The sequence below is a fragment of the Pseudorasbora parva genome, chromosome 13 (assembly GCF_024679245.1).
Source record: "Pseudorasbora parva isolate DD20220531a chromosome 13, ASM2467924v1, whole genome shotgun sequence".
NCBI lineage: Eukaryota > Metazoa > Chordata > Actinopteri > Cypriniformes > Gobionidae > Pseudorasbora > Pseudorasbora parva.
Window position 1 is genome coordinate 12,950,534 of NC_090184.1, and position 22,562 is coordinate 12,973,095.

The 22,562-nt window shown below is 41.1% G+C and overlaps 1 protein-coding gene and 1 long non-coding RNA gene across 5 annotated transcripts; one reads left to right on the forward strand and one right to left on the reverse strand.

The window, feature by feature from the left end:
- The first annotated feature begins 6,445 nt into the window (after positions 1 to 6,445).
- On the forward strand, positions 6,446 to 17,202 carry LOC137038547 (8-oxo-dGDP phosphatase NUDT18-like). 4 transcript variants are annotated; one of them, XM_067413202.1, is made up of 4 exons: positions 6,446 to 6,680; positions 6,795 to 6,950; positions 16,250 to 16,463; positions 16,557 to 17,202. In XM_067413202.1, exons 2-4 carry the CDS (start codon positions 6,807 to 6,809, stop codon positions 17,171 to 17,173), a joined length of 975 nt encoding a protein of 324 aa, XP_067269303.1. In that variant the 5' UTR covers positions 6,446 to 6,680; positions 6,795 to 6,806; the 3' UTR covers positions 17,174 to 17,202. The 4 variants fall into 4 exon arrangements, with proteins under 4 accessions (XP_067269303.1, XP_067269305.1, XP_067269304.1 ...); XM_067413204.1 differs by having other exon boundaries at positions 16,314 to 16,463; XM_067413203.1 differs by having other exon boundaries at positions 6,446 to 6,572.
- Positions 8,321 to 10,503, reverse strand: LOC137038550 (uncharacterized). The gene is made up of 5 exons (XR_010897511.1): positions 9,650 to 10,503; positions 9,392 to 9,462; positions 9,190 to 9,277; positions 8,961 to 9,078; positions 8,321 to 8,664 (listed from the first exon to the last, which is right to left on the reverse strand). It is a non-coding gene; the product is annotated as an uncharacterized lncRNA (long non-coding RNA).
- Positions 17,203 to 22,562: the final 5,360 nt, after the last annotated feature.

Genomic DNA, 22,562 nt, shown 5'->3' on the forward strand with positions numbered 1-22,562 from the left:
GCCCACGTGGTCCGATCAAACAGACGAGCTACTGTAGCTCTAATTTCTCAAGAAGTTAATGCTGGTTTTGATAAAAAGGTGTCAGAATACACAGTGCATCACAGTTTTGTTGCATATGGCTGCATAGCCACAGACCAGTCAGGCTGCCCATGCTGACCCCTGTCCAATGCCGAAAGTGGCAACAGTGGGCAAGTGAGCATCAGAACTGGACCACAGAGCAATGGAAGAAGGTGGCCTGGTCTGATGAATCACGTTTTCTTTTAAATCACGTGGATGGCTGGGTGTGTGTGAGTTGTTTACCTGGGGGAACACATGGCACCAGGATGCACTATGGGAAAAAGGCAAGCCGGTGGAGGCAATGTGAACCTTGTGGAAGCCTTGGGTCCTGCCATCCATTTGGATGTTACTTTGACACGTACCACCTACCTAAGCATTGTTGTAGACCATGTACATGCTTTCATGGAAACGGTATTCCCTTGTAGCTGTGGTCTCTTTCAGCAGGATAATGCACCCTGCCGCAAAGCAAAAATGGTTCAGGAATGCTTTGAGGAGCACAATAACGGGTTTGAGGTGTTGACTTTGCCTCCAAATTCCCAGCTCTTAATCCAATCGAGCATCTGGGGCATGTGCTAAACAATCCATGGAGCATACAGGACTTAAAGGATCTGCTGCTAACATCTTGGTCCCAGACACAGCACAACAACCTTCAGGGGTCTAGTCTATCCCTTGATGGGTCAGGGATGTTTAGGCAGCAAAAGGGGGACCAACACATTATTTATTTTATTTATATATCATACAATCATATATATATCATACATCAAATAACTAACCAGACTGACTTTATTTCTGTTTTAATAAAAATAATAGTTTTGTTGGAAGTCACCATGATTGAGATAAGTGTTTGCTTTAGTTGGGCTCTTGACCCTTGACTGTGTAATATTAGTGTTTTTCTGGCTGCTTTGTGTTTGTGAGGGACATTTGTTATGGAATACAGCGTCAAGAGAAAATTTCATCAAGTAATGTTGTAAATACATTGATGATGATAATAACATCTTCATGTATTGGCAGAATCTCTGATCTCATTGCAGAGTCTAATGCTCTGGTTTTCAAAACAGTTTTTAATAGTTTCGTAATATTAATAAAAATATCCATGAGATTCTGTACTCTTGTGGTAATTGAACAACTTATTATTTTATTTTTTGTGCACAAAATGTTAAAATCTACGGCAGTTAGACATGCACAGACATCAAGAATCTGTGCATGAATCTTTACAGTGGTGACAGTCAAAAAAAAAAATCAGATAAACAGATCAACTCTGAACATAAAACAAGGTACAAAAACATCAGAACAAAAGAGCAAAAGTAAAAGTTTTGATTGGTTGTACCCAGCATGGTGTTCTGAACTTCTGGTGTACCCAGTTTGGTGAACTTAACAATTTAAGTAGAGTGAACATGAGCACCAAGTTAAGTGAACTTAAATATACAAGGTTTGGGAGACTCCATTACTCAATTGAATTGAGGGAACGAGTTTACTCAAATAAATTGAGTTCAATCAACTTATTAGGGATTTCAGTAAATATTTCTGGTTTCCCCCATCCCCCATTCTGGTTTGCCTGTGTTTCCTTCATTGTTAATTAGTTCTACATACCTGTTCTGTTTTATCTCGATTATTCCTCCAATGTATTTACAGTTTTTCTCAATCTGAAAGTATACCTTCAAATTGAGAAATCTGAAGGTATAGAAATGTATACATTTCTCCAAACTCAGGTAACTGCTCTCAAAACATTTAACACCGTGATCGTACACTTTGTAATTGTCCTAAACAGATAGTAAATTATCTTTCATTTCATTCAAATTACAAATCAAAAGCATAATAGTCTTAAAACAATGTCAAAAAATTATCACAGCAGTTCATACAGCCAACCAAATCTTTAATATATCAGGAAAAACATTTGCATCTTTTTCATTGGTCTTCACAAAGAAGCATTTTAATACTATTTTCAAAACACATTTTCAAAAAACAAAAATCTGTGAATTATAAAATAGTCAGTTGCACAACTTATGTCCCCAATTAACCCCAAATTGATATCTGATGAATTAGTAATTCACTCAACACAGAAAAAGCCAATTTCCTAATTTTCACACAGCTGTCTTAATTACAACAACTACAAAAGGGGAAGAGAAAAACAACAAAGAAGATGAATGAGGACAAAAGACAATAAAAAGAAGAAGAATGTGGTTTACAGGGTAGAGGGAGAAGAAGAGGAGATTGGGAAGAGCTGAGGATGTAGGAGAAGAGAAAGAAGAGCTGAGGATGTAGGAAGAGGAGAAAATAGAAGAGTAGAGGGAGAAGAGATGGATAGATTGGAGGGCAATTGTATAGTGGAAAGAGAAAGAGTAGAAAATCTAAGAGATGGACGGAGAGGAGGAGGAGGGCAAGGTGTAAGAGGAGGGAGGAGAGGTATAGAAGAAATGAAATCAGAGCCCCAATTATTGACCGTGTCATAAATCTTGGTCTCTAACTGTTAGCTGGGCAGAGAGTTCAACCCAATATAAACAGATCCACAGTGGCTTCAATTACTTATAATATATACGTTTCAGAGGGAAAACCGGTAAATAACTATATAATTCTACAATGAGAGTCCATGTCGTCTTGTTTGACATGGGTCTAGATTTCTACAGTAAATATTCCTGCTTGTCCAAACATTTTTCAGAATTGAAGTTAGAGAACATTCAGGTGGATGAACAAGACTTCTTTCAATCGAACAAGAACATGCCATTGTTGACATGGTGGTCCAGAACAACACCCTTCGCCTCAAAGAATAACACCGGACAATCAACTGTTCCACAATATCCCCCAATGCAGTCTCTCCACAATTGATCGTGTTCTAAGGAGAAATGCAATCCGAATGAAGATGTATAATTTTAAGTATGTGTCCATAAACTATTCAATGCTACTGTAAGTGAAAAGATTTATGCATATCTATTGTATGTATACTGATAATTCAAAGTTTGAACTCAAACTTCAGCAACAGTTTTACAGTAGTATTGACTGCAATCAATGCCATTACTGTAAAACACACTTACTGTATTGTTCTTTTTACTTTAGAGAAACTTTGAGTTGGATAGCAGTGACTGATTATGAGTACCTGTATATTGATGAAGCAGGCTTCAATCTTCACAAAAAAAGGAGGAGAAGAAGAAGAAATTCTTCTGTCTTCTCAAGAATGGATTACTGTAGTTCACTGTATGCTGGGATTGATAAAAAAGCTCTGGCACGCTTGCAAAATATACAAAATGCTGCAGCCAGATTGATTAAGTCAGCCAAGAGAATAGATCATATTACACCATTATTGAGATCCTTAAATTGGCTGCCAGTCAAGTATAGAGTACACTACAAGATTATTGTTCTGGTTTTTAAAGCACAACATAATTTGGGACCACCATACCTTTCTGAGTTTTTGTCGTTATACATCCCGTCCAGTGGCTTTGTTGCACAAAGTTGGTTTCAGTTTCTACCCAGGTAAGTTCAAGATTAGTTTGCGCAAACTCTGTTTTTTCGGGCTCAAGAAGCTAGATTGGTTTTTCAGCGGTGTTCATTTACACTACATGGCTAACCTGCTCTGGACCTTTTATTCTGGGTTAGAGATCGCAAACCCAAACTGGACCAATCAGCTGCAACAAGTAAAGATGCAATAAAGCCACACACCCTGTATCTCTCGTTCCAAATTTGCAGTTTAAAAAACCGTAAGAGACAAACTTACTAATCTTAAACTTTATATATTATATGAATCATAATTACTTTTAAATTAATAGAATATATTCAAATTAGACAAATATGAATATAAATATAAAACATGCATTCATGATTATTTTAAACTTTGTGTAGGCCTATTCATTTGAGCTCTTTGTGTATAATTATTAGGCATATTTCTTTGATTCACATCAATTCACATGCAATGATATCAGATATTCTTTATGCTGCTTCTCAAACTGTCACTGCAGCAGCAGTGTTTATTCAGCAACATTGTTCAGCAGCAGTGTTTATTCAGCTGAGCGTTCTTGCGTAATATGGCTGCCGTCGCATCATCCAGGTGGATGCTGCACACTGGTGGTGGTTGAGGATATTCCCCCTTCTATGTAAAGCGCTTTGAGTGCCTAGAAAAGTGCTATATAAATGTAATGAATTATTATTATTATTTATTTATTCCTGCCTTGTAAACGCATTTAATTTCATGATTATTTTCAAAACCATCTCTCAATTTACAGAAGAGAAGTGAATCAAATGGACACTGTAATTGGGTGTTTGCCGCCCGTTTCACACTTTCAGGTGCACGCGCTTCAGAGTTAATCGCTAACTCTGGATTAAACCTGAGTTGACAGAGAAAGTTTATACCAAGCTTTGAGAAACGGTTTAACTTGATCTAAACCAGGTTGGATTTATCTGGATTTGTCAACTCTAAACCTACTCTGAAACTCAGAGTTTGTTCATCTAGCTTCATGCAACAGGCGTCTGGTCATTGAGAGGAGGCAACATTACTCTCTGGGCCACAATTTCTACAACTGGTGTTGTGGCACACAATGCTGGCCTGGGACCATACAACACAGCAAGGCTCCCACATTTTTTAAACCTCCTCAATGAAATCCTCTTTCCACAGGATGATCAGGAGACAATGGTGCGGAATTTTGTAGTTGTTTGGGACAATGTCCAGTTCCACCATTCAGCACTAGAGCAAGAGTGGTTTGAGAATCACCAACATTTCAGGATGGTGTTCCTTCCACCATATTCTCCTTTCCTGAATCCAGTTGAGGAATTGTTTTCCTCTTGGAGATGGAAAGTACATGATCTCAACCCTTACAACCAAGTAAGTCTTCTTTAAGGGATGGAAGAGGCCTGTGGAGATATTGGGGCACAAGCATGTCAAGGATGGATACAGCATTCAAAGCGTTTTTTTTCCCCACAATGCATGACTCATGAAAATATTTGCTGTGATGTTGATGAAATTCTCTGCCCAGATGTTATTGAGAGGCATGATCAATATACTAATTGATTCAATGAATGCACTTTTATTGTTATTTTTTTTATTTACCTATGCATCAAACTACGCCTTTGTTTAGGATAGGCGCCCTCCAGTGGACGGAAAGTTGCATAGTGCACCTTTAATGAAAAACATGTATTTTAATGTATTTCTTTGTGTATCTTGAGCTGAATTTGTTATCAAATCAACAGAGAACACACTTTTAGTTTGGATGTTAATATTTAATTTTAATAAATGCATTGCAAGAATAAAATGCTATGTTTCATTGTGCAGTGAATACTTAACTTTTTCGACAACATAAGTGCTTAGTTTTGAGAGCAACTACATTCATTTGGAGAAATGTCGAAATGTCAAATCGACACTGTAGCCTTTGGTTTCCTCAGTTAATTTGTCTAATAAATTCAATGTTAATGTGGTTGTGGGGAAGCTCCCCTGCTGCCCAAATTGGCTGCCCACTGCTCCAGATGTGTGTGTGTGTGTGTGTGTGTGTGTGTGTGTGTGTGTGTGTGTGTGTGTGTGTGTGTGTGTGTGTGTGTGTGTGTGTGTGTGTGTGTGTGTGTGTGTGTGTGTGTGTGTGTGTGTGTGTGTGTGTGTGTGTGTGTGTGTGTGTTCACTATGAGTGTGCACTAACTTGGAAGGGTTAAATGCCGAGGACAAATTCCAAGTGTGGGTTAACACTGGGCTTGTTATGTCATTTTTACTTAAGTTATTTACCTGCAATCTCCTGTTTTCTTTTTTGGAATTATTAAATAATATAAAATAGTTGTTGGTTTGTGCACATTCATTACAGTTCCTGTGCCCGATATTCTTTTAAAGTATTATTTCTGAAGTAGGCTTCTCTCTTTAAAATAATGCTAACTTTTTGGGCATTAGGGACATTATTTTATAATGTCATACACGCTTGTAGTATTTACAAGACCTATATCAATGAATGCTATTAGAAAAAAAAAAAAATAAAAAAAAAATGTGATAGCCTAAATTTACATAGCCTATGATCATTTACATTTTTTTTTAGATATTTAATATTAGAAATCTGGTTAACATTGTATAACATCATTATAACGTTTTATATAAAATCTATTATAAAATTAATAATCTCATAATGTCAACTAAACAATGAGGAAATAATATGTTTTCAGAGGTTACGCTTGGAATGCTTGCACTTAAGTTTAGCACTTAACTTTATTATTATTATTATTATTATTATTATTATTATTATTATTATTATTATTATTTTATGTAGCCTATATTTCAACAGTTTGCCAAAACTGTCTTAACTTTTTGCGTCTTAACTTTTTTTTAAGGATTGTCCAAATAGTTATTTATATCATCGTGTGTTAAAAAATCCGGAAACATGAATCAGTTCAATTCGAAAGGGAAAGTTATCTCACCCTGATTACCGTGTCAGGCGATGTGCGCGAGAAGGCAAGGCTTTATATTTTATAGCCTATAATTAGGCCTATAGGCTATTTTGTGACGTCGGTTAGCAAGTCTAGAGCCGGGTGAAACATTGGACGTCCAGTGATAAAACTAGGTAGGCTAAATAGGTCAAGTTAATTGTAGGTGTTGGATTTTATTCAAACGTTTCTTAGAGTTGTGCATGAGGTGCGTCTACTGAACCGGTTTGACAAGTTGCTTTGAGGTTTGTTCAGACGCTATCAAAGAGAAAACGCTCAACACATTTATTAAATATAGTTAATGATGAATACACAATATTATAAATAATTTCTACATATGTTTATATCGTCTGTTTAAGGTTTGTTTCATCATGTCCCTGGAGGAGATGGTCGAGAGGGTTTTGAGGGGAGAGGGACTGGAGATGACAGAACTTCATTTAGTCCCTGAACAAAAGAAGCCAGTCACACGAAAAAACACATGCTTTGCGGTCTGTGCGGTCATCTTCAATTCCAAGGTAATGTCAGAATTGCAAAATAGTCAGTGTTGCACAAAACATCGAAAACATGATATGAAATCATTATTCCAAATAACAATTAATTTTTACAGCATGATAACTACCCTATGGCTCTACCACTAGATGTATACATAAAGCACCGACAATGTCAAGTCAAGTAACCTTTATTTAAATAGCCCTTTTTACAATGCCGACTGTTTCAAAGCAGCTTCACAGTGTTGTACAGGAAAATAATGCAACATAAATTGTTTCTGCTGTACAGCAGCTCTGGAGAAAACAGGTATGTTATCCAGCTAATTTCAATTATCATATACTATAGTGTCAATGCGGGTAGATCAGTAATAGACACTGCATGAAAAAAGGTGTATCCGGACCCGTATACTCCTGTATACACTGCTGAAATTCGGAAGAATCCGGGAGTATACTGGCCGGATAGGTCAAATTCCATGGATCTGTATATATCCGTATACATCCGGAATGATACCAAATCGGATGTATGTTGTGGCCGTATACTTCCATGCTACAGCCATTTGTTGCCATGGCAAGTAATCCCATCAGGTTTTTTCAGGAGACATTTTCACACCTCTGAGCAGCTTTGCCTCCCATCCCCTTATTGGCCCTTTAACTCAAACTGGATTGGTTGTTCTTTTAAAACCACTCCCAAAACCCAAACTGCTATTGGAGGACAGGGCACATTGAAAACCCAGTAAAGTGATTTTATTGGTTACTTTTAAAACTTAGCCCACCCAAGGCCTTATAGCTTAGTGATTTGATTGGTTATAGGTCAGCTATGCAGATACTGCTCATACACTATAAACCCCACCCCCCTCTCCCCCCAAAGGAAAAATACACACAAAAAACAATTTAGGAAAATATGGAATATTTATTAAGGTACATAAAACATTATCAAGAGCATTTTAAAGAAGCAAAAGAATAGAATGGAGAAACAAAAACAAGTGAACAAAATGTATTTAAAAGGGATGAAAATGTAAAGAACAAAAAATACAAAAATAAAGGCATTTAAAAGGAACAAATAAACAATATAAATATAACTATATAAAATAAACATAAGTTAAAATGAAAGGGTAAAAAAGCCATGAAAAATAAAATTAACACAACATATTTAAAAGTTGGCGATATAAAGAAATAAATACACAGTGTCTCTAAAATGTAACATTATAAAATGAGACAATGCAAAAATTTAAACATAAAATTAGAACCAGAATGTTATAAAAAAAAGGTTATATAATATACATAGATGTTCTAAGTAAACAATAAAAATAAGTGAAAAAAAAAAAAACTCCCAAAGAGCATTGTAAACATGTATTATAAAATGAATGGAAAAAAAAAAAAGTGAGCAAATTCTATTTAAAGGACGGCGATGTAAAGAAATAAGAGAAAAAAAATGCATATAATATATGTATTAAGTAAACAATATATATATAAGTGGAAACATTTCCAAAGAGCATTGTAAAAATACATTATAATGATGCACTGATGATGTGACGTGTAGCATGGGTCAGCCTCTAGTCTGGTTCGTAGCACTTGGCAGAGCGCAGACAACCGTAGTTCTGTTTGGTGGAGACCTCATCATCCACACTGGCCTTCCATCAACAACAGCATCATCTTTATCAGACATCTGCTCTATTGTTGCGGTCTCTCACAGGTCTCTTTCTGCGTTAGCTTGTACAACCCTGGACCTGGTGTCCAGCAACTGCAAAACATGACAGTAATTTAACCACTAAAACACAGACTATGTTTACATGTGCAACAATAATGCAACTATGTATTCTAAGAGTAAGGTCTTAATCGCAGGAAGGTGCTCACATGACATGAGCAGAACTCTTCACTCCAGTTTACATGCAATTTGCATTATTCACTAATGAGTATGGTTATGTCACACTCAGATTTGATCAAAGTATTGGGTTTAATGTATAAGTTTAATCACAATATTGACAAAATCATATCTCCTAAAGAGAAAATAAATGCTTAGCAAGTTTCTTAACCTACCCTTCACTTTCTTTGACGGTTCTTTGCCATGTTCTTCATAGTGTGTCTTTTTTTGGGCCTTTTCAGGCTGAGCCACAGAATACTTCCTCCGTGGTGTCTCAATATGTCTTGCAACCTGCTAAATAAATCATGAATAATTGTAATACCAATAAAAGTAAGCAAAACAAAGCACACATGGTAAATATTAATATAAAATTACTTTAAAAAATAATACAATCTTTAAGATTACCTTTTACACATTCAGGGTCAACATCTGTAAAAGTTGTCCTTAATTCTTCAAAGGAAAATGGTCAAAGCGAGGTTGTGTGATGACTATTCTGGGGGGAAAAGTTGCAGTTATAATTAATGAAATTCAGTTTTGGCATTTCAAATCCATATGACGTTAGAAGTAGGTTAACCTAACATTTACAGTATACAATAAGCAGTCTTACCCAGTTTGTGGATCGTATTTGTGCGGGCTGTTCTCTGAATTGGGTTTCACACAAAGGCACCTTACAGATTCCTGTAAAGTTTGAAAGTAAAATGCGTTTAAACGGATTCACAATCTGCAAGAACCACAATATTTTCAAGTTTGAATAAGATGGCCATCAAAGTAACCGCTGGAGACAAAACACAATGTTATTAGGCTAACGTTAATTGTAAGCCAACTTTGGTTTACAGGCACATTATATAACAATAACTGATCTTACCTCACGTTACGTGCCCTTTTAAATCTTTTCACAGTGAGGCTCTTCCTGTAAGTTAGTCCGTGCTGCTCATACTTTTGCTCGAGAGAATAAAGACGCTGGAGAGCCTCTTGGAGAAGATCAGCCCGTTCATGCTGTGCAGATATTAAAGTAGTAAGCTGACGAGATATAGCACTCTGGCCGGAGATCAGCTGCTTCATCAAGGCATTCAAAGTAACTGGGCTTGAGGCTGCTTAATTGTCCTCCTCTGTTCAGTGGAGTAGAAAAACTAAGGTTCCTTTTACTCTCCATATTAAATCTGTCGAAAATGATCGATTCCAAATCTCAACCAAACACCACAAAAAAAACAACTATCCGTTCTCTGTACTTCCGGAAACAATGCGGAGGTTTCAACTTTCGCGCGCATGAAACAATACACTACTATTGGGTGCGCCTCCGTCCCCACCTGTATTGTGAGTGGTTGATTTCAAACCTCAAACCGCCCCCTCTTTGGCGCGTGTTGTTTGCTTGCTAATCCCCACTCAAACCACGCCCTCGGTATGACGCGTCGCAGGTGTATCTTTAATTTGGTGAAAAAATATAATGCCGGACATAATTATCTATCAACATGGAAGGACAACCACCTGTTGATAATAATACGAGAAAGAGAGCTCGGCGGTTTTGCCACCACTGCAACGAGAATGTTTCACATGCATATTTTTATCTTCACAAAAAAAAGTTTTTTTTTTCACAATGGAGCGATTACAGCCGAGACAAATCACAACACAGAGCTGGAAGTGAGTGCATGTGGTGAACTTCATCCAGACGAAATGAGACCTGTGGACTGGGATGATGCTGGTATTCATTTTGGTAAGTTACTGAACATTTTTTTTAATGTAAACCCAAATGACCAGTAAAATAAGATAGTGATCATCAGCAGTTGGTTTATATATTTACTGATGTCGTGCAACATTACACTGATGTTCATGATCTGCTTTGGTTAGAGTTGACACAATAGTGATTTGCTTGTTTTTTTCCTGTATAGACATATGTCTTGTTAATACATTGTAACTTTTATTTATTACAAATTGGGTCATAGCTGTATTTGCTGAACATTTAAATCATGATGGGCCATTCATAACAATAACTAAAGTTATTTGGATAAACTATTACGAATGGTCCATTAACATTTCTATGGCCCATCATGACCTGTACACATGCTGTACTGTAAAGTGCATGATATGTGATTCTAAGGGATTTTAGTAAAAAGCTGATAACTTTAAGATAATGCTAGACAAATGCATAGCTCCAGCCATTAACCAATTGGTGTTGTGAGGTTTCACTGTTTAAACTAAATCTTTGTATTTAGCTTATGTAAATTTGTGTGTAGCTAAAATCCTTGTATTGTTCTTTAATTGTTACAGGGGACATTGGAGACCAAGAGCAAGTTGATTTCTGCATATTTGAAGAAACCAAGCATTTACATGAGAACCAAGATTCGGCAGATCTTCTTGATTTATCCATCACTGAAGGCAAGGCTCCTTACATTTAAATTGATGCACACAGACAGATGTGTATTGTTACACTTCTATTAATTTTTTCTTAAAAAAAAAAAACTCTAACAAATATCTTTTTTGAAGAAGAAGAAGAAGAAGAAGAACGCAATGAGCTGCTCAGGCTTTCCTTGGAGCTCAGTGAAACGTCTTCAGATGATGACAGTGACCATGAAGAGCAACACGTCTTTACAGATGGTCAGCACAGTGAACATTTGGATTTTAAAGATGACAAACCTGAAGAAGATAATGACAATAGAGACAGCTCTGCTTTATTACTTGTAAAGCTATTAGCAATAATGCTTTTAACCTGGCAAGCATTGTTCAACATTTCAGACAATGCCATCACTGCCCTGCTGCTATGCCTCAGACAACTGATGGCTCATTGGAAATATTCTCAGTGTTGATTGGTGTCTCCTGGGTTTGCCACTGTGGCCTTTGGTGTACTCAGTTGGGGACACTAAATTTATGATCAACGTTATTCAACTAAATATACAAATAAAATAAATTAATTAGGTCTTATTTAATTCTATAAACTATAATATTGATCTGCCAACATTGTTGACCCTACAGCCAACTAAAATTTTGTTGCAATACCAGTACGACAACTTCACTGAATATGCTGTCTGTCCAAAAAGATAAGCTTCAATGGCAAGGAATATCTGTACCCCAAACTAACCTATTGTTACTAGAAAGTAACTCAGTCATTAGAGACCTTGGTAAAAAAAGACCTGGGTTTTTTAAAAAGAGAGGCGTGGAAGTACAAATTCTTGGACGAACCAGTCCTCGACCCAAATGCAGAGCTGTGTGCTGGCGTCATTAAGAGATTTCTTATCATCAGTGTTAAAAACTAACACGCGTACTATACGCCATGTTGTTGCAAAGGTTTCGTGGTTGCACCCTCATCCAGACAGATGTTTCTTTGGGAACCCTGTGGAGGTGTGGGACACAGGCTGATTGTGCAGGAGCGTTCCTACCTGTGGAACGTATTGCAGGGAGATGTGTACTAAGTACATATATTGTGCAGTTAAGTCAGACAAAAGAAAAGGTATCAGCCATAATTCCCATTTGCACAATGTTTGAGATTTAGCCCCATGCGATTTCCTACGACCTTCTTTTTATTCCTTTAATTTTATTTTGAGCATATGTTTTTTTTGTGTGTTTTTAAAGCCATGTTTTCATTATTTCATATTAATGTACATTCCTTTTTATTAAATGTTATTGTTATTAACTGCATTTTGTAAAACTTCACAATAAATGTGGGTTGTTCTAAAATGGTTGGTTTAATTTTCCTTTATTTGTTCCATTCAATTTCTTAATTTAAAGTTTTTGTGAATATATCTTAGGGGTGTTTATTTTGTAGTGTTTTTATAAAAACTTTGATTAAGAGTCATAATTCTCAATCCTGAAGTCCTCCCCTGCCACCCCTCCCTCTGAGAACGGCCAGCACCTTAGTGTCATTAACATATGAAAGGCCTTCTTCACACCTAACAGTCACCAGTCCTAGCACCCAGCAGTGTTTCAGCTGTATATTTCCGTGAAATTTCACGGATGCCTGTATATGTCCGCATATGTGAGGTTTCCGGGTGTATCTTGAAATATACTGTTCCGTGTTACTCTGATCCGCTTTTTCCCACATACGTCCGGTAAACCTCAAATTACACAGGAGTTTACCATGCCCGGATAATCCCGTATTCCAGGGTTTTCATGCAGTGAGAGTTGAAATTTTAGTCTTTACAACTGAGCAAGCCAAAAGCCAAAGGCGACAATGAAAAGGAACCAAAACTCCTTCAGGGCTAGAATGGAGAAAAAAACTTTTTGGAGAAACCAGACTCAGTCGGGGTGCCAGTTCTTCTCTGGCTGACGAACAAACAGTGTATTTTGATTATGATTCTGGCCCCTTTACAGGTCAGAAGTCATATTAGATTAAAAATATATTCGTAAGATGATTCGAAAGATTGGAGTCTTCACACTGGAGATGGGTTTTAATGAGGATGTTGTGTCAATGCGGCATATACAGGATGGAGTTTAATTGACACGCTTTCTGCAGATAACATCAGGGATGCGTTGATCTTGTATAGACGTAGGTCCACCATCTGATCTGGATACGTCCCGGATCCGGCTGACTGCAGTAAACCCCGGGATAAACAGAGAGACTAACATTAGCCTAGATGCCATTCTTCTTATGATGTAACGAGTACATCAGGTGTTATGGGAAGTTTTCCCGGTTTTGGCTGACCTAATAAATACAGCCTAACAATCATTTAACTGATTTGGATAATAGAAATTGGTAATGTTCTATGTGTATGCCGTAGTAAAGAGATGTGTTTTAGTCTAGGTTGACTGTCTACTCCCCGAACAAGAAGATTCCAGAGTTTAGGTGCTAAACGTGAGCATCTGAACTGGACCATTGAGCAGTGGAAGAAGGTGGCCTGGTTTAAAGAATTACATTTTCTTTTACGCCACGTGGATGGCCGGGTGCGTTGCTTACCTGGGGGAACACATGGCACCAGGATGCAAAATGGGAAGAAGGCAAGCCAGTGTGATTTGTGCTTTGTGATCAACAAATCCCTGGTGGCTGTGGCCTCATTCAGCAAGAAAAGTTTGATGTGTAAACTTGGCCTCCAAATTCCCCAGATCTCAATCCAATCGAACATCTGTGTGATGTAGGGGGCCCACCTTTTTTCTGCAGTTTATAGAAAGGATCTGCTGCTAAAATCTTGGTGCCAGATACGGGGCTTGGGCCAGGGCTGTTTTGGCAGCAAAAGAGGGACCAACATAATATTATGTCATAATGTTATGCCCGGTATTTACTTGGCATTTCGACTATATTTTCTAATCTAGCAGATTCATCTGTTGTGCTGTAACTTGTTAAATGTATCAAACCCCTAAATTCTTAATCCTTTGTTATTTGCAATTATATACCATACATTACAGTGATTGATAAACCAGTGAATTAAAAAGAGTTTCACTGTAAAAGAGGCTTGTAAAAGAGTTGTCAAGCAGTTAAGCTATGTAGATGTTTTCTAGTGTATGATTTCTTTTCATCATCTTTAAAGTTTTATACAATTTATTTTGTAAAAAAGAATATGCAAAAAATCCATCTCCCAAACATTTTCTTAACTTCACCCAGATACACTTTAATAAACCTATTAATGACATATTTTAGAGCTGTTAGGACAGATTTTACTGGAAATTGCATTCCTTTATTTATGTGTGATATCCGTTCCGTACACTGAGAAATGGAGCTCTGGCTTTTTAGCATGTAAACAAATGCCTAACCTCGAATCAGTACAGCTTTATTTATTTTTCCATATGCTTTGAATACAATGTCATGTATCTGTGTATGCAATGCCCAGAACCACATGACGAGCCAGACAAGCAAAGCCGAAGCACAACCAAAACAATGTTCTTCAGCAAGATGCATGCAATTTTATTTCTTAACCGCTACGTCTATAATATACACTGCCTGGCCAAAAATGTTACTGATGTGTTTTACTTTAAATTTCTTAAACAACCATGTAGGAAAACACATGGCCATATTCCAGGATGAGAATGTTAAGATTAATCAGGCTCAAATTGTGAAAGAACAGTTGTGAGGGAGCATGAAGAATCCTTTTTACACATGAATTGGCACCTCTTAGTCCTGACCTTAAATTCATTTAAAGTCTTTGGGATGTGCTGGAGTAGACTTTACAGAGTGTTTAACTGACGTTTGCATTGACCAAAAATTGATGCACCTCTTTTATTTCCATCAAGAGGTGCATCATTTTTGGTCAAGATCTTGTATGGACAATGAAAGAGTAGAGAGCACGCTGTAAAGTCTCCAGCACATTCCAAAGTCTTTTCCATGATGTGTCTTCCTACATGGTTGTTGAAGAAATTGTATGCCAGACATTATATGTAAAATAAGCCCTATTCGGACAGTAATTGTTTCTCATGTGGGCGTCTGTAAAAAATTAATTTGCATGACACTTAAGTCATAAAAAGTGATTTATTCTAAGTGGAGGAACCTGGTAACGCATTGCTCGTGGTCATTAACATTAGTCATTATTAGTCTTCTGTAAATAAAATGTCATATTATTAATAGGAAATACTATTTATTATTTAATTCTGTTTACAAAATAGGAAGATATAGACAAATTTAAAATGCTTTTCTGTCTTGTATTTTATCTCAAAACATCATTTGAAAATATAAACAAAATGTGGAAATGAGCAGAAATAAGTTAAAGGAGCTGTATGTAAGAAATGTATTTCAATTAATCATAAAATGGCCCTGATATGTCACTAGACATTAAGAAATAATGTTCATTTCAAATACTTACATCACTGACAACAGTAGTCTGGCCAGAATATTGTCATTTAAAAGTTGTTTTTGCAGCCCTCAACTGATGTTAATGTTGTAATGTTGTGTTTTGGCCTGAAGCTTCGCCCTCCACCTATCTACCAATCACAAATTCAGTAGTGTTTCAGCATCTGGGTCGCCAGATCTGCTCTAGTTACCACAGCTGCAGCGACAAACGGTCCTGCTGGATCCTGCAACCTGTCTGGCAACCTCGAGTCAGGGGGGAGGGGAAAGTGATTGCAGTACCAGTTTTGGCCACAATCTTACATACATTTCCTTTAATACAGCCTGAGGTAAACAATGTAATAACAGCCCATTTTAGATGTTTACATGCTATTCTTCTCTTTCTCTTTTGAAAGATGAAATATATTTTCTTGTAAATATTTTCTTGCATTTTAGTAAAAAATGTGTAGGCTAGAACTTTAAATTGCATTCAGTTTACCGCAAAGTGCAAATGTTCGGTGCCTGCAGAGGTCAAAAAGGATTTAAACAGGGAATTTTAGTGATCTCTTCTTGAGAACTCAGAGATATGGATTTGGACAGCAATTAAACTTACTACACAACCTTGGTGTTTGTCAAAAAACAGTAGGTAACAGTAGGGACTTTTCGCAGGTGGATGGCAATAAAATCACAGACCCTGTAAATGACGAAAATACCTTACAACCCCACGAGAAACAATTACCAGCTAAATTGTGCTGATTTGTGCATTTCTCTTTGTTTTTACAGAAAGAGGTGTTGATGATTCAGGAGGCAAAGTCAATTTGTCGTGGCTTATGGTATCTCCCTGCAGGTCGTATGGAAGATGGCGAAACCATTGTAGAAGCCCTAAAGAGAGAAGTCAAAGAGGAGGCAGGAATAGACTGTCAGCCAATCACATTGCTGCAGATTAACGAAAAAGGGCAAAACTGGGTCCGCTTTACTTTTCTTGCTGAGAAAACAGGTTAGATATGGTAAATATTTCATAATTTGCTTGTTTATATAATTATATAATTGTCACATAAATGGTTCTCTCATTGCCTCCCCAATATACTAGGGGGCTCTTTAAAGTTACCAGAACAAGAAAACGCTGACTCGCTGCAAGCTCAGTGGTACGATCGTGATTGTCTACCTCGAAATATCCGTAAACCTGACATTCTCCCCCTCATTGACGCTGGGATAAAATATTGCCAAAGTCCTTGGTTCAACGTGTTACAGCCTGTTGACTTACCCTGTGACATCGTCTGTCAAAGGTTTCTTTTGGCATTCACCTCCAGCAATGGTAACAGTGATGAGGACCGCTTATGGTTGTTGCTGAGCAACAATTTCCAGCTTCCTGTTGAGGTCCCAGACGAAGCACAAATGCTCGCATTCACCCCCAAAAAACTGGTTAAGAAGTGCATGCCCTCTATTTATGATCAGCTAAGTGTGAATACATGTGGAATTTTGGGAGTGCAGCACAATGGGAGAGTTCCTGGAAAAACTGATGGTGTATGTTTAAACACTCTCGTGCTACTGGAGTATAAAGAGGAAGAGGGGGAAATTGATCTTAGCAGTCCTCCAAAATCAGAGAATGATTGTTTCAGATGGCATGAAGTGACCAATCAGAGACTGAAGACCGAGATATTACGGACGATTCAAGAAGGGTCTGTCCTGCCTGTTCAAACCGCATGAATGAAAACAAAAAATAGCTTCTCTTAGCTTAGACTTTGTGATTTTGATCATTTAGATACATTTTGTTTTTGTATAAGCCGTGGCTGTGTAAATAAGAGAAAAAATGATGTGCATCGGACTGATCCATGGATACCCTGAACACTCTTGTTGCTACTGAGCAACAGATATTACCAAAGAGCAGGGTTCCCACTTCTAAAAAATTCTAACTTTTCCAGATTTAAATTTCCAAACTTATCTGTAGATTTTTAAGACCATATTTAAATGAATAGTTGATACAGTATTGGATTTTGATTATAGTACGATCGTGACAACATGCACTTTACATGATGAGAAGAAACCTTAAAAGATTTATAACCAGCATATTCACTTGACACATTGGTTTGATTCTGTAATCGTGGTTTGATGTTGCACGATGACCCGACAGCAAAGTATTGTCTGAATTAGATGATTGTTTGCTGCTTTATCTGTTAGAGGTTCTGGTGGCACATGCACACTTGTTTATTGAATTTCAATAGACTCGCTCATGGTAAGGACAAACAGTTTTACAAAAACTAAAATGTGCACCTTGAATTTATTTAGTTGTGTTCCGACGATAACTAACCTTTTGCCATGAAATCATTTCACTTTTATGATAGATTTATTTTTTAGAAATTTTTAATTTTATGTTCTAGAAAACTGAATAGGGGTAATCTACTTTCCCTTTCGGGGAACTCGAGCTGCGTCGAAACGCTGTGAGAACGCCTCTGCGTTAATGCGTCGTGAAGCGCCTGTAGAACCATTCCATCGGAAAAAAGATCGATCGTCGGCGTGATGACGTCATCGACCGGAAGCTATAAAACGTCCGTGAAAACAAACAGGAACTAGCTTCTGAGCCTTCAGCAAGCGATCTGTGTGAACCTGTCTGTCTATTTGGTGTTTTTGTCTGTCTATTATCAGAGATTTTCCACCCTTTTGTTAAATATTCCATATATTAACAGAAAAAAGAGAAAATAAAATAGATAGAAATGGCGAGTGAAAGCAGCAATTTCAGAAAGTGTGTTCCTCCCTGCCCACGCTACATCACGGGCGGGGACACACATCTTCTCTGTGTTGCATGCTTGGGAGCGCAGCATGCCCAGGCAGCCCTCGAGGGGGCTGCTTGCGAGCACTGTGAGCGTATGCCACTGAGAACGCTGCGCTCCCGCCGGGCACTCTTCGAGGAGGGTGCCTCGGCTCGTGTTCCCCGCGGCTCTGGTCCCGCTGCCGCCGAGGCGGAGCGAAGGCTGCAGTCGTGGGGATCACAATTGGATGTTGCAGAGGGGTTAGAGACGGGCGCTGCCTTATCTCTGCCCTCACCTGCTCCATCCAGCGGCTCTTCTCGGGGCATGGAAGCACGCATGGCGGTTTCTTCCCCCCCGAGAGAGCCGCCGGTACTTCATCTGTCCAGCTCTGAGGAGGTGGACGTTGAAAGTATCGATACTGAAGATTCGCCACTTCAGTCCCCTGCTAGTGAGGAGCTAGTTGAGGTTTTGACGCGAGCAGTGGCCAGATTAAACATCGACTGGCCCACTGAAAGATCTGAGGCAGGAAGAAAACGTCATAGTAAGCTAGACGAACGCTTCCTGCCGTCTCGCGCTTCAGAACCTCAGCGACGGGGCCTGCCGTTCTTCCACGATTTGCACACCGAGGTGGCAAGATCGTGGAGGAGACCGGCTTCATATCGTGTCTTCAGCCCGCAGACTTCGGTCTATAGCAACATTTGCGGGCTGAGACAGTATGGTTATGGGGCGATGCCAAAGGTTGAAGAGACGCTTGCGAGCCATCTCTCGCCTTCCTCGGCATCGTCCCTGAAGGCCCCGACTTTACCCACCAGACCTCTAAAAACAACGTCGGCGATGGTGGGTAAAGCGTACTCGGCGGCGGGTCAAGCGGCTGCATGCCTGCACACGATGGCTATCGTGCAGGCATACCAGGCTGACCTGCTAAGGGATTTGGACGGTAGTGATGCTGTGGGGGGAGATATTATCGCTGAACTTAGATCATCAGCCGATCTAGCTCTCCGGGCCACCAAGGAGACGGCCAGATGTGTTGGCCGCTCCATGGCAGCATTGGTGGCTACGGAGAGGCATTTATGGTTAAACCCCACAGACATCAAGGAGAGGGAGAAAGCCTTTCTGCTTGATGCGCCGCTTTCTCCTGGAGGCCTCTTCGGTGACGCAGTTCACACTGTCACCGAGAGGTTCCAGGAGTCGAAAAAGCAAGCTGCGGCGCTCAAGCAGTTCCTCCCTCTCCGGGTCCAGGTCCCTGGGGCTGCTGCTGATACCACCAAGCAGCCCAGGCCGAGTACGAGCTCCTCATACAGGGCTCAACAGAAACAGAGCGTCGCTGCCCGAGCTCCCCCTCAGCGTGGGGACGAGGGGCGGCGCTCTCAGACGAGGCCTTCGAGGGGCAGGGCTGATCTGCGGACAGTCCTGATCGCCAAGAAGGCCTCGTCGAAGCGTTCCTGACGCCAGAAGCGTCAGGACGCTGAGGGTGGTTCCCCCTGTAGGGAAACGGTGCTTACCCCTGCCTACGGTACCCGTTTCCCTACGGCACCCTCGGGGGGCCGCGCTGCCAACCCCGCCGCAACGCCGGGGCGCAGTCGGTCTCCGCGGGCCACCCGAGGGTGGTCCGCACCCCCTTCGGGGGGTCCCCGAGCAGTCAAGTCAGTTGTTCCCTGCCGGTCCGCCGCTTCAGGGCACTGCGCTTGTTGCTCAAAATACACCAGAGGCCAGCCTCGAGAGGCTGGTTCCCTTAGTAGATTTTCTAGACGAGTGGAAACGTCTATCAAATATATCTCGTTGGGTCCTGCAGATAATAGAAAAGGGGTACGCCATTCAATTCAGAAGTCGGCCACCTCCTTTCTGCGGTGTCCTACCTACAGAGGTGGGCCCGGAGCAGGCTCTGGTAATGGCACAGGAAGTAGAGACACTCCTGCAAAAAGGGGCTATAGAGAGGGTTCCCCCTCCCAGCAGGGAGTCTGGCTTTTACAGCCGTTACTTCATCGTGCCGAAGAAGGATGGGGGCTTACGCCCGATATTAGATCTGCGGCTATTGAATCGCTCGGTGGCCAAGCTCAAATTCAAGATGCTTACACTCAGACAGATTGTAGCGCAGGTCAAATCGGAGGATTGGTTTGTCACCATAGACCTCAAAGATGCGTATTTTCATGTCTCCATCCTTCCACATCACAGGAAGTTCCTGAGGTTTGCCTTCGGGGGAGAGGCATACCAATATCGGGTACTTCCCTTCGGTCTAGCACTGTCACCCCGCACGTTCACCAAGTGTGTGGATGCAGCTCTGGCGCCGCTGCGTCTACAGGGCATCCGCATACTGAACTATATCGATGACTGGCTGATTCTAGCGAATACAGAGCAGATGGCGGTTCAGCATCGAGATGCTGTTCTCGCCCATATGTCGAGGCTGGGGTTGAGGCTGAACGCCAAGAAGAGTGTGCTTTCTCCGGCTCAGAGAACCACTTTTCTAGGTGTGAACTGGGACTCGTTAATTATGCGGGCGCAATTATCGCCAACACGCATAGCATCGATCCTGGCAGCCGCCAAAGAACAGAAGCTAGGCCGAGCCGTCACTGTGAAACAGTTCCAGAAACTGTTAGGTCTCATGGCAGCAGCGTCCAACGTGATACCTTTTGGCCTACTGTACATGAGGCCACTGCAGTGGTGGCTCAAGACAAAAGGGTTCTCCCCGAGGGGAAATCCGCTCCGCACGATCAAAGTCACGCGGCGATGCCTACGTGCTCTGGTCATGTGGAAAAACCCGGGGTTTTTATCTCAGGGTCCCGTGTTGGGGGCTCATGTTCGTCGCGTAACGCTAACGACAGACGCCTCTCTCACGGGCTGGGGGGCGACCATGAGTGGTCGCTCGTCCCAGGGTCTATGGCAGGAGCATCAGCGGCACTGGCACATAAATCGGCTAGAGATGCTCGCAGTGTTTCTTGCATTGAAACAGTTCCTGCCCAACCTCAGGGGCCACCATGTACTAGTCAGAACAGACAACACGTCCGTGGTGGCCTATATAAACCACCAGGGGGGTCTGAAGTCTCGTCCGTTGGACAAATTGGCACATCGGATCCTCCTGTGGGCCCAAGGGAAATTGCTGTCAATCAGGGCAGTATATATCCCGGGGGCCCTGAATCAGGAAGCAGACAGCCTGTCGAGACAGGGGCCGAGGCCCGGGGAATGGAGACTCCACCCAGAGGTGGTGGAGCTCCTCTGGAAGGTTTATGGGAAGGCAGAGATAGACCTGTTCGCTTCGGCGGAGAATTCTCACTGCCCGCAGTGGTTTTCTCTGACCCATCCGGCCCCGCTGGGGCTGGATGCCATGGTACAGGAGTGGCCGAGGCTGCCTCTGTACGCCTTCCCCCCGATTGTCCTGCTTCCAGGAGTTCTGGAGAGGGTACGCCGGGACGGGGCCCAGGTACTTCTAGTGGCTCCGAACTGGCCGACCCGAGTATGGTTTTCGGACCTGATATCTCTCCTGGAAGGCTCTCCGATGGAGATTCCGACCAGGAGGGATCTACTCTCTCAGGCGGGCGGGAGATTCCTGCACCCACGCCCAGAGATGTGGAAACTGTGGGCCTGGCCTCTGAGGGGGCTAGGCTCATAGAGGAAGGTCTCTCGGCCGAGGTCGTAGAGACCATCCTACACTCCAGAGCTCCGTCCACAAGGAAGCTGTACGCTTTGAAATGGAGACTTTTCTCAGCATGGTGCAGAGAACGCCAGTGGGACCCAGTTAACTGCCCGGTTGGTACAGTGCTGGAGTTCTTGCAGGCAAGGTTCTCGGCAGGGTTGACCCCCTCCACACTTAAGGTGTACGTGGCGGCCTTGGGTGCCTTCCACGTCCCTTGCAGTGGAGTGTCTTTGGGAAGACACCCTCTAATTACACGCTTCCTTCGTGGCACATTAAGGTTGAGGCCAGTTATGCACTCGAGGGTCCCGGCATGGGACTTGGCCATTGTTCTGAGGGGCTTGTCCGGACCTCTGTTCGAACCTCTGGAGGAGGTTTCGGATAAGTTCCTCACCCTAAAAACCATCTTCCTTTTGGCCATCTCACCTCTTAAAAGGATAGGAGATATTCAGTCTCTGTCGGTAGAGCCCTCATGTCTAGAGTTTGCGCCGGGGATGGTGAAAGCATTTCTACATCCCAGGCCGGGTTATGTCCCCAAGGTTCCTACGAGCCCACGGGAACCCATCACTCTACAAGCCTTCTGTCCTCCTCCATTTATGACGTCAGACCAGGAAAGATTAAATCTGCTGTGTCCTGTGAGGGCACTGGATACTTATGTCCACAGAGCTGCCCTGTGGAGAAAAACTGAACAATTGTTTGTTTGCTTTGGACCCCCTAAGAAGGG